The sequence below is a fragment of the Vulpes lagopus genome, chromosome 12 (genome assembly GCF_018345385.1).
Source record: "Vulpes lagopus strain Blue_001 chromosome 12, ASM1834538v1, whole genome shotgun sequence".
In the NCBI taxonomy this organism is placed as follows: domain Eukaryota; kingdom Metazoa; phylum Chordata; class Mammalia; order Carnivora; family Canidae; genus Vulpes; species Vulpes lagopus.
The window spans coordinates 13,144,498-13,156,378 of record NC_054835.1 but is presented as its reverse complement, the minus strand read 5'-3'; the positions used below and the strand labels follow the sequence as shown (position 1 = coordinate 13,156,378).

The following is an 11,881-nucleotide window of genomic DNA, read 5'->3' as shown; positions in this document are numbered from 1 at the left end:
AGGTCCTAAGCCAGGACCTTTCCAGGGCAGATGAGTCCTGTTAGCCCTCTTAGAAGGAGCATTCTAGGGGGACCTGGCTGGCTCAGTGGGTAGAGCATGCGATGCCTGATCTCAAGGTCGTAAATTCAAGCCCCACATTGGGTGTAGAGATTAGTTAAATAAAACTTTTTTTTTTTACAAAAGGCATTTTATGGGCAGCCCGGGTGGCTCAGTGGTTTGGTGCCGCCTTCAACCCAGGGTGTGATCCTGGAGACCCGGGATCGAGTCCCACGTCAGGCCCCCTGCGTGGAGCCTGCTTCTCCCTCTGCCTCTGCCTTGTCTGTGCCTCTCTGTGTCTCTCATGAATAAATAAAGTCTTTAAAAAAATAAAAATAAAAAGGCATTTTATGCTGAGTCCAGCAGAGTTTACCTTCTTACACATTAATTGTATATGAGACAAGAGACATTTCTCCAACTTAGAGATCAGGGGTGCGGCTTCCAGGCAGAGTTGCAGTCTTTTTTTTTCTTAAGATTTTATTGCAGGGAGACAGAAAATGAGCAGGGGGAGGTGCAGAGGGAGAAGGAGAAGCAGACTCCCCACCGAGCAGGGAGCCCCATGCGGGGCTCCATCCCAGGACTCTGGGATCATGATCTGAGCCATCCAGGTGCCCCCAGAGTTCTACAGTCTTGGCACAGCTTTTCTTTCCCTTGATTCCTTTCCCCATCCTTTGGGTTCCTCAGTATCTTTTAGGATAATCAGAATACATCTGTATCTTTTTAGAGCGCACCTGACCTTGATGAGCCTCAGATCCGCTTAGGTCGTCTCTACTTGTATAGTTTTAATGAGGACAGTGCTGCTTCCCCCCTGCTTGAGATCCAAAGGAGGGACACTTCTGCAATCCTGGACCTGAAATGGTATAACATTGATAACAATTCCTCTTCTCTGGAATTTGTCACGAGTGTATGTTCATTTAATCAGGGGAGGCTGATGCCTGTCAGCATTCGATAGGATGGAGAAATGTCTGAACTTTTTCATTTCTTTATTGTCCTGCCCACCTGTTGGCACTCGGAGGGTACGGTAGACTTGAACTCCTTTTGTTTGCCAGTTTCCAAGGCCTAGGGTTGGTATCAGTCTGAGATTTGATGCTGGTTTTCTGATTCATAAGCTGGGGAATCTTGGGACAGAATTGTAGGCTACAACCTGGTTTGGGTTTGAAAAAAAATTTTTTTAAGATTTTACTTATTTATTCATGAGACACAAAGAGAGAGAGAGAGAGAGAGAGAGGCAGAGACACAGGCAGAGGGAGAAGCAGGCTCCATGCAGGGAACCTGATGCAGGACTGGATCCTGGGACTCCAGGATCACACCCTGGGCCGAAGGCAGGGGCTAAACTGCTGAGCCACCCAGGGATGCCCTTAGAGCTGAAATTTAAATAATAAGTTACTGAGGTTCATAATGCTCTCCTGTTTTCCGGGCATATCCTGTGTTCTGACTGGCGTATGAATTCTCTCCTCAGGTGCCACATCCCGGTGGCCGGCCATGCCCTCTTGGGTGTGGCAAATGCTGGTGGGTCCATTGAACTGCTCCGCTTGGTGGGATCTGAGGTCAGTAAGTAAAGCCAGGAGTTGTGGGAGGTGGAAGGCATCTGAATGGAGAGGATTTGGGCATGAGGTTTTGCTGCTGCAAACCTTTTTGTAGCATGGTTCTGTTCAATGGCAAACTTTATCAGAACACATTCTAGCCTAGCATGCAGTCTATTTTACGTTATTGGGTTTGCATCTAACTCTGAGAAGAGGTCACCTTTTGTGTCAACAGGGGAAGGGCTAGTGGCAGGGTATTCATTCACCTGTCCGTGGACCAGCATTCTTAGGTTGATGATGCTGGGGCCCAGAATAGCAATGAATTTCCTATGTGAAAGTGGTATTTGTCACCCATAATTAGGAAGGCATATGTTTCCCATATGGCTTTCTCAGAGCATTTGGTATTGATCAGTACCATACATTTGCAAAATGACTACATCTGATTGTTGGAGGATCAAGAGAACAGGGAAGTGAGTAAACAGCCCACAAGACCAAGCCCTGACTCAGTGGGAGGAACACACCCTAGCATAGGTGTGCAAGTGAGGCTGGAGCAGGTCTGCTTGCTGTTGGAGTTACAGCAGCTGAGGGCTGTGCATAAAGGGCCTTGCTGCCCGGTCTCAGGAATAAGGGAGGAAATACTTTGGGAAAGACTATGGGCCCCTGAACCAGATTCTGGCAGGAGCAGAGAACCCCCAGAGTGGACTCTGAGGAAGCAGCCTGCTGGGAGCCTTTTGAGAGAGTTAAGCCCTGTTCAGGTTGCCAGGATAATAAAAAAACTTACCTAATCTTAGAAAAGAGAAATGTTTAATGGCTAGTTGTGGCTTCTGAAAAGGAAACTAAAGGAAAGATCCTGTTGTAGCTGTCCCTGAAGACAGTGTGTCCCAACATCCCTTGAGGTCCGGAGGGGTGGGGAGTGTGTGCCCGTAGTGCTTCCTGGAGCCTATGTAGGTGGCAGGACTGTGCTGGGAGTGCATGGACAGCGAGGGGGTCTGAAAAGCAGAGAGACCAGTTTCCCCTGAAGCCACATGTGTGGGAAAGTCCTCCTGTGAGTGTGTGAGCTCCTGGAGAGCAGGGGCAGGCCCCCAGTGCCTCCCGTTCTGCGGTAAATGAAGGGCTAACACACTTGTTCATCTAGCAGTAGATGAGGGAGTGATGGCCCCTGAGGAGTTGTCGTCTTTCCAGGTTTCTGGGCTGTTTCCCTTCAGTACTTAGTGCCCCTTTCTCCCCCCACTGGAACCCTCCCCCCTGGGACCCTCCCCCCACTGGAACCCCTCACCTGGACCTCTTCCCCCGCACTGGAACCCTCCACCCTGGGACCTTCCCCCCACTGGTACCATCCCCCCCAACCTGGACCTCTCCCCACCCACTGGAACCCTCCCCCATCTGGACCTCTCCCCCATACTGGAACTCTCCCCTACCTGGACCTCTCCCTGCCCACACTGGAACCCTCTCCCCACTGGAAGCCTCCCCCCACTAGAACTCTCTTCCTACTAGACCGCTTACACACTGGAGCTGGTTTCCTGCTTTGCCCTGGAGAGGCAGTGCCTGGCCTTGTCTCTGGATTGGTCCACCAGGAAAACTGAATGGTAAGGGTTGGTGTTGGTGAGCAACCCCAAGTCTCTCCCCTGAGGATGCAAGAGAGGGTTGAAACCTTGTACCAGCCTTGATGGCGGCTTCCCAGAACTGGGAATATCACTACCAGTCCTAATCTAGAAAGAAAACGTTCCAACCTTTCAGATAAAAGGGATGATGTTTTCATCAGGAGAGCTGACACTGGTTTATTTTGACAAGCTAAGTGGTAGTTTTTGGTTTCTGCCAAATGCCGAAACTCCTTCACAGGCACGTCCACATACCAGGTCCGTGGAGAACTTCTCCCATGATAGGTCTTGGGTGTCACCAGTCAGGAACCAGAAGAGGGTGATGAGTGGGTCAGTGAATACATTCAGCTGGCTTACTCTATTGGTTTCCTGTGTCTAGGGCCAGTGACCAGCCCTTGAAAATCATTAGCAGTGACTCCAAGGGGCAACTCCACCTGCTAGAGGTGAATGAGGCGGGGCCCAGGCTGCAGGATGTGGCCTCGTGGCATGCCCATCACTTCGAGGCCTGGATTGCTGCTTTCAATTACTGGCAGACAGAAATAGTTTATTCAGGTAGGTATTTCTCCCCATGGGGGAGGGAGGGAGCGGGCAAGCGTGGCACATGGTGAGGCCGTGACTCCGGACGTGTTGGCATCCTTTGTGAAGACCCTTTGTGGAAACAACTGTAGTTGCTATTCATTACTTAGCTGTCCCTTAGAAAGTGAAGTGCACTTGGCTGCAGGCTTGGGGTCTTGGATACCCCAGCCCCTGTGTTGGAGTAGCAGGAGCCCTGCCTCCTGCCACTCTTGGTATCTGATCCCTTGCTCCAGCTGTGAGAAATCCAGAGTTCCCACATTTTTCACTGCTATTTCTAGGCCCAGTGTTGACTTTGTCATGTTGGATTTCTAGTTTGTCTCCTCTCTTTTGTTTTTTTTTTTTTTTTTTAAAGATTGATTGATTCATTCATGAGAGACAGAGAGAGAGAGACATAGGCAGAGGGAGAAGCAGGCTCCATGCAGGGAGCCTGATGTGGGACTCGATCCTGGGTCTCCAGAATCACGCCCTGGCCTGAAGGCAGGCGCTAAACCGCTGAGCCACCCAGGCATCCCCCAATCTCCCTTTTTGGATAGTTTACCTTCCTGAAGAAAAGCCCAAGAGACGGGGGATCCCTGGGTGGCTCAGTGGTTTAGCGCCTGCCTTTGGCACAAGGCACGATCCTGGAGTCCCGGGATCAAGTCCCACATTGGGCTCCCGGCATGGAGCCTGCTTCTCCCTCCTCCGGTGTCTCTGCCTCTCTCTCTCTCTCTCTCTCTCTCTTTCTCTCTCTCTCTCTCTCTCTCTCAAAAATAAATAAATCTAAATCTTACATAACGGGCCCAGCTATTTTCCGCCCTGTTAGGACTCTGCTCCAGAAGCATCACCACCTGTCACTCCCACGCTGCCCCTCCTGTCTGTGCACAATGTGGCCCTCATGGTCAGCCTGGGGCATGATCCTGGAGACCTGGGATCGAGTCCCATGTTGGGCTCCCTGCATGGAGCCTGCTTCTCCCTCTGCCTGTGTCTGTGCCCCTCTCTCTGTGTCTCCATGAATAAATAAATAAATAAATCATCTTTAAAAAAAAAAAGGTCTCAGGGCCTTGCAGACCACAGGAAGTGCTTTGGGTTTTGCTTGGAATGAAACAGGAGCACTATCAGGATATTGAGCAGAGAGAGGGATGACATTTTCTGACTTGTGGAAATAGACTGTGAGGAGGTCAGGGCAGAGCCTGGAGGCCTGCATGTAGGTGGTGGCAAGATGGCCTCAGATCACTCTGGAAGCAGTGCACAGGAGGGAAAAGTGGTAGGACTTGGGATGTATGTGTGCAGGTGGGTCAGGATCATCAGGACATCCTGGTGCACAAATGTGGGTGTGAGACAGAGGAGAGACCGGTGTGTAAAGACCACAACCAGGCAGCCTGGGTGGCTCAGCGGTTTAGCACCGCCTTCAGCCCAGGGCATGATCCTGGAGACCTGGGATCAAGTCCCATGTCAGGCTTCCTGCATGGAGCCTGCTTCTCCCTCTGCCTGTGTACTCTACCTCTCTCTCTCTGTTTCTCATGAATAAATAAATAAAATCTTTAAAAAGAAAAAAAGACCACGACCAACTTCCTCTGTGCATCTGCCATGGGATGGCAGCTGATCCCAAGGCTCACCTGCAGGCATCATACCCAGTGTGCTGGCTCTGCTGGTTGACTTGTCCTGTTTGTAGTATGCTCGGTAAGTATCTGTTGGAGGTAGTTGAATGAAAGGTAGATAGGGGGTATGGGTAGGTGGGTATATGGAAGACTAGGTGGATGGATGGATGGATGGATGGATGGATGGATGGATGGATGGATGGAGAGGTCACACTTACCTGTTGTTCTTTTGCTTCTTTTCATCCTCCCTGTTTTTCAGCCTTGCTCCCTTCCTTCAGGATACCCACCAGCATCCTATACCTTATGATTGCTTTTCTTCAAAGATTGCCTGTGGACTAGGGGGCCAGCTTCCCCTTTCTTCCCATTTTTTCAGTTCCCTAAGACAAGCACAAGGGTCGTTTTTACTGCAGGGTTACAAAGGGTACTTCCCTTTAAAACACATGGGGGTATGCAGAAGGTTCTAGAAACATAAGAAGTGCTCATGTTCACTGTGTCCTGCATGTAGTTCCTGTTCGGAGTTCTTTGATACGGCAACTTTGGTTTGCGAAAGCCAGGAACAATGATTGCTGGAGCCTAAAGAGAGGGCAGTTGAGCCATGTTGTAACCTGGAAATTCTTCCCCTAACCTCTTGGCCTTCTCTTTTATTCCTGTAGCCTGAGCCCCCCAGCCTTTCCTGTCTCCTCTGCAGGCACCCTCTTCTAGTCTGAAGACAGTTCCAGCACAGGGCTCTTCGTGGGGCAGCCTAGAACCTCCGGGAAGTCATCACAGGTGTAAATGCTCTCCCTTGAGAAGTGGCTGCTTCCTTTGTCAGTGGGCATTTCTGTCTCCACACAGGTGGAGACGATGGCCTCCTGAAGGGCTGGGACACCAGGACACCTGGCACATCTGTGTTCACTAGCGACAGGTAAATTATCTAGGGACCAAACCTCCTGTCCCTTCCCTGTGGACTTTGCACTGGAGATGTGCCCCTGTGGGGGTGCTTGCTCAGCCCTTGCACTTTTGCCTGTAGACACTCCATGGGTGTGTGCAGCATCCAGAGCAGTCCCCATCGTGAGAACATCTTGGCTACGGGAAGGTGAGTCCCTTAGGGTTGGTTCACAGGCGTCCATCTTCTACCTGTCACTTCCTTTCCTCATGTTGACCATTGCCATGTTGTTTAATTGGACGACTCTCATACCAGAGTGTAGGTACCTGGGCTTGGGGAAAGGAGACTTTGTCCTAGAGGAATGAGTGGCGTGGGCTTCCCTGGGAGATGTCCCCTGCCACCCAGGGCCTTGGGGAATAAGTGGGTGTGGGCTTTCCTGCGTGATCACTGTGCTTGATGGGTTTCAGCTATGATGAGCACATTCTACTGTGGGACACTCGGAACATGAAGCAGCCATTTGCAGACATGCCCACACAGGGCGGAGTGTGGAGGCTCAAGTGGCACCCCTTCCACCACCACCTGCTCCTGGCAGCCTGTATGCACAGTGGCTTTAGGATCTTCAACTGCCAAAAGGCAATAGGTGGGTAGGGGCCCCACGCAGCCAGGCCTGGGGTGGGGGGTGCCTGGCTTCCTGCCCCATTGTTCTACCAGGCCCTTCCCCCAGGCACCACACCTTCCTAGGTTCACACCCTCAGTCTCAGCAAGGTGGGTGTCTGGGCCAGCTCCTAGCCTCAGTCTCCAGCACTCTGCTCCTTAGCCACTGTTCTTACATAATGGGCCCAGCTGTTTTCTGCCCTGTTAGGACTCTGCTCCAGAAGCATCACCACCTGTCACTCCCACGGCTGCCCCTCCTGTCTATGCACAATGTGGCCCTCATGGTCCCATGTTCCCAGCATGCCACAGCCCTCTGCTCACATTCTTTGGGCAGTGCCTGGCTGTGGTCAGACTCTGCCATGCCTGAGCTACACGAGGGGCTGGGGGGCAAGAGCAGCCCTGGGGGTTGCACTTTAAGTGCTACGGTGGGTTCATGGCATTGCCAGGGAAACCATGGCCTTTCTCTAGCCAGCAATTCTTTATTGTCAGAACTTTCTCAGGGCACCTGCGGGGCTGAGTCGGTGAAGTGTCTGCCTTCAGCTCAGGTCATGATCCTGGGGTCCTGGGATCAAGTCCCACATCAGGTTGCCTGCTCAACGGGGAGTCAGCTTCTCCCTCTGCCTCTGCTGCTCCCCTTGCTTAACACTTTTCCTCTGTCAAATAAATATAAACAGGTAAAGTCTTTAAAAAAAAAAAAAAAAAGAATGTTTTCACGTTTTTTTCTCTTTTCTCAAGCCCCCAGTGCCCCCCTCCCTCCTTGTCCACACAAGGAAGTGTTTAGAGACACCAGCTCACCAGCACCTCACCAGCACTGTTCTGAAGGCCTGTCTCTGTGGAGCTGGGCTAAGCTCCAGGGCTTCCTGTTCTGCCTTCCGTCCCCCGTCTGTCCCGCATCCGTTCTGCTAGTTACACCAACATGCTGTTCTCATTGAAAACCATGTGAGGGCTTCTTTTTTAATGTGGGTATTTACAGTGATCAGTTTCCCTCTGAGCACTACTTTCCCTGGATCCCACCAATTTTGGGAGATGGTAGGTTTTCATTCATCTCAAAGCACTTTCTAATTTCCCTTGTGATTTTTTTCTTTGACTCATTAGTTATTTATGAGTTTGTTGTTTAATTCTACATTTTTGTGACTGTCCTAAATTTATTTATTTATTTTTTAGATTGATTGATTGATTGATTGATGAGAGACGCAGAGAGAGAGGCAGAGACACAGGCAGAGGGAGAAGCAGGCTCCCTGAGGGGAGCCCGATGTGGGACTTGATGCCGGGACCCCAGGATCATGCTCTGAGCAGAAGGCAGACGCTCAATCACTGAGCCACCTAGGCGTCCTCCTAAATTTCTGTTACTGATTTCTATTTTTATTCCTTTGTGGATTCTTTTAAGTTTATTGAGAATTGTTTTGTGTTTGTGGTTGGGTCTCAGAGAGCAGTCTATGTGCTCTTCAGAAGAGTGTGCTCTGTGGCCGTGGGTGGAGTGCTCTGCAGATTCTGTTCAAGTGTTCTGTTGATTTTCTGGCTGATTGTTCATTATTTTTTTATTTAAAAATTTTTTTTAAGTAATCTCTACACCAACATGGGGCTGAAACCCACAACCCTGAGGTCAAGAGTCACCTGCTACCTGAGCCAGCCAGGTGCCCCTGGTGGCTCATTATTTTTATTATTTATTTAAACATTGTTTTTTTTTTTTACTTATTTGAGAGCGAGGGAGACAGTGTGTGGGCACGCATGCACATAGTGGGGGAGGGGCAGAGGAGAGGGAGAGAGACAGTGTGTGGGCACGCATGCACATAGTGAGGGGAGGGGCAGAGGAGAGGGAGAGGGAATTTCAAGCAGACTCCTTTTGAGCAGGGTGCCGGGCATGGGGCTCCATCTTACCCCTCAAGATCATGATCTGAGCTGAAACCAAGAGTTGACACTCCACTGACTAAGCCGCCCAGGCGCCCACACTGGTTGTTCATTATTGGAAGTGGGATAGTGAAGTCTTAAACTGTCATGGTTGAATTACACATTTCCTCCCTCATTCCTATTCATTTGTGCTCATGTGTTTTGGGGCTTTGTTGTTAGGTGTATGTTTATGATTGCAATTTTGTATGTTGTGAGGATCCCTCCTCTTTTAGTAACCGTGTGTGTTAAAGAGTCTATTCCCTCTTAGGGTTGCTGTCTGCATGGTGGTGCATCTTCACTGTCTTTGGCTTTCAGTCTGCTCATAGCTTGGAGTATGAAGTGTGTCTCCTGCACTGGTTGTGGATTGTTGTCAGCATTTTGACATTCTGCCTTCCTTAGTGTGCTTCATCAAGAGGCCCATGATGACACTTTGTCTCTTTCCTGCTGATAAGGTTAATTTGGTCACCTGGTTAAGGTCTCCTCTGGGTTTCTTTTTTTTTTTTTTTTAAACTTTTTTTTTTTAAATTTTTATTTATTTATGATAGTCACAGAGAGATAGAGAGAGAGGCAGAGACACAGGCAGAGGGAGAAGCAGGCTACATGCACCGGGAGCCCGACGTGGGATTCGATCCCGGGTCTCCAGGATCGCGCCCTGGGCCAAAGGCAGGCGCCAAACCGCTGCGCCACCCAGGGATCCCTCCTCTGGGTTTCTTCACTATAAAAATATTTTTTTCCTGTGTAATTAATAATAATTAGTCTGTGGTTAGAGTGGTTGAGCCTTTGTTTTCATCAGACTTCACTCAACCCATTGATGATTCTTGCCTGAATCAAATTACCATAATTGCAAACTGGTGGTTTTCTATTATTTTTTTAAGATTTGTTTATTTGAGAGAGAGTGTGCATGGGTGCGTGCAGGGAGGAGGGGCAGAGGGAGAGGGAGAGTCTTCAGCAGACTCTGTGCTGAGTGTGGAGCCCAGCAGGGGCTTAGTCCCACAGCCTTGAGATCACGACCTAAGCCAAAACCAAGAGTTGGGTTCTTAACCATCCAGGAGCCCCTATTATCATATTGTCTACATTTTAAAATTAGCACTCTTTTATAAGGAAGAGCTTTCATTTCTTCCATATATCTGTATTTATTAACTGCCTGTCTAGATGCATGAATTTTTGTTACTCAGTGGGCCATAATGTGTTACTGTCATTTACTCATTATGTTTACTTTGTCCTAGAGTTTTCCCACGAAGCCCCCTGAAGCCGTCTCCTGTGTCCTTTTCACGTGTCCCCACTGATTTTTGAGTACTTCCTCGATTTTTGGCCACCAGGCCTTCCAGCTGGTGACAGTTTCCTAAGTTCACATCCCCAGCTCACCGGCCCCTAGTTTTCTGTGGCTGCTCTTGCCATCCTTGGCCTTGCCCTGGCCTCTAGTACTTCAGGTGTGGAAACACCTTGTCATTTCTTTTTCTGGTCAAATGTTGCTTTCAAACCTTCCACAGCTGGACTTCCTTCCAGTCCTGCCCTCCAGCCTCAAAGTTGCCATAGCAACTCACCATAAGGAAAACTGCTTAAACTCTTTGGTGACTCCTTTCCAAGCTCAAACCCAGACTTTATGGAGCATGCAGAACTCTGCAGGATTTTGACCCTCCAGACATGTCACAACTCCCTGATGGCATTTCAGCCCTGGTCATGTTTGTGGCTGCCCAGTGGTGTCCTGTTCTCTACTTTACATATGGTTGTTCTCTGTTTCTCATGCATCCCTGTCTCTCCCAGCTGGCTAACTCCTTTGTCCTTGGCTTTGAAGTCTTAACTCAGAGACTTTTGCCAAGTACTCTCCAACTTGGAAAGGTACCCTGGCCCATGTGCTTCTGTAGCCAGACTGATTCATCTGAGGCATGCACATGCACTCACTATAAGATGAAGGTGTGTTTTCTTCTTATCTGTCTACTTCTCGAGGATTCCTTTGTGTGATACACGCAACACTGGTTGCTGACAAATGAGTGGCTGCTTTTAGCAGTCTCCCTTTGAGAATAGGCAGGGCCTCTTGTTTGGGAGTGATAAGATCAACCCTGGGTAACATTGAATCTCCTGTGTTCTCTCACTCCAGACGAGAAGCAGGAAGCCTGCACAGTCTCTGTGTCCCACACGTTGTCCAACTCATTGGTGTATGGAGCTGACTGGTCCTGGCTCTACTTTGGCAACCTGTCCCAAACCCACCAGTCATACCACTTAGGGTCCTCTCCCTGCAACAACTCAGGAGCCAGGGCAGCACATCTCTGTAGCATGAAGGCTGTATACCAGTCACCAGCACCCTCTCTTCATCATTTAGCAGAGGATGGTGAAGAGGATCACTCCAAACTGAGAACTCTTCTCCAGCCACTCACAGAGGATATGGTAAAGAGTGGCACCCGGCTACATACTGCAGGGGCCAAGTTCTGTGACCGTGACCTCTATCTGGAAGCAGTGAACTCAGATGCTGACCTCCTTGCTACTTGTTCCTTTTATGATCATGTTCTTCACCTCTGGAAGTGGGAGAACAGCTGAGCTAGGGAAGAAGTTGGTTGATTGAAGTCATAAAGACCATTTCCACAGATAAACCCAAGTGCGACTTTGGTAAAGTGCCCTCAGACCATCTCATTGAGTTTTCCTGTATTCCACAGGTGACTAGAGGGTTTGGTGCACCTCAAGGGCTCTACGGTGTCAACGGTCAAAGAAGCTCTTGGCTTCTCTGAAATAAACCTTATCCAAGTGGTGACTCTGCCTAAGAGCAAGAATTGCTAGCTGTTGTGGGAGGGAAGGGTCTTGGTTCCCAACTCAAACTTGTGTCTTGTGGGAGTTGGACATTCAGTTCTTCATACTTTTTTTAAGCAACTATATTAACTAAATGAAAGTCTGCTTTTCATAAAGCTACCTAACAGTTTTATATGAACATTTAAAAAGATCACCTCATCACAGCACAGTAAGTACTTGTATTAGCCTCCTGTGAGAATAAGCAAAGGGAAACGTGTGCGCCATTGAGCTGCCTTAGCGTGTCATAGACTTGGAATACATTGGATCAGTGTGGTAGATTTATCCCACTTACCCCTTGTGGCTTTAGTATCCTTAGGGGCTTCCGAAGCCTAGACACAGAGTAGTTCCAACACAACTTGAGTTTGTGACTCCTCGGACTGCCAA

The 11,881-nt window shown here is 49.3% G+C and overlaps 1 protein-coding gene across 1 annotated transcript; it reads left to right on the top strand.

Annotated features, from left to right (window-relative positions):
- Positions 1 to 1,518: 1,518 nt before the first annotated feature.
- Positions 1,519 to 11,462, top strand: DPH7 (diphthamide biosynthesis 7). The gene is made up of 6 exons (XM_041724159.1): positions 1,519 to 1,583; positions 3,537 to 3,709; positions 6,145 to 6,214; positions 6,320 to 6,385; positions 6,643 to 6,815; positions 10,815 to 11,462. Exons 1-6 carry the CDS (start codon positions 1,519 to 1,521, stop codon positions 11,249 to 11,251), a joined length of 984 nt encoding a protein of 327 aa, XP_041580093.1. The 3' UTR covers positions 11,252 to 11,462.
- Positions 11,463 to 11,881: the final 419 nt, after the last annotated feature.

Bases quoted from the DNA above. Each gene is read 5' to 3' on its own strand.
- DPH7 (XM_041724159.1), top strand. From the start codon at position 1,519: ATGCCCTCTTGGGTGTGGCAAATGCTGGTGGGTCCATTGAACTGCTCC. The intron at 3,710-6,144 runs GTAGGTATTTCT...GTCTCCACACAG, and splicing joins GACAGAAATAGTTTATTCAG to GTGGAGACGATGGCCTCCTG. The intron at 6,386-6,642 runs GTGAGTCCCTTA...GATGGGTTTCAG, and splicing joins AACATCTTGGCTACGGGAAG to CTATGATGAGCACATTCTAC.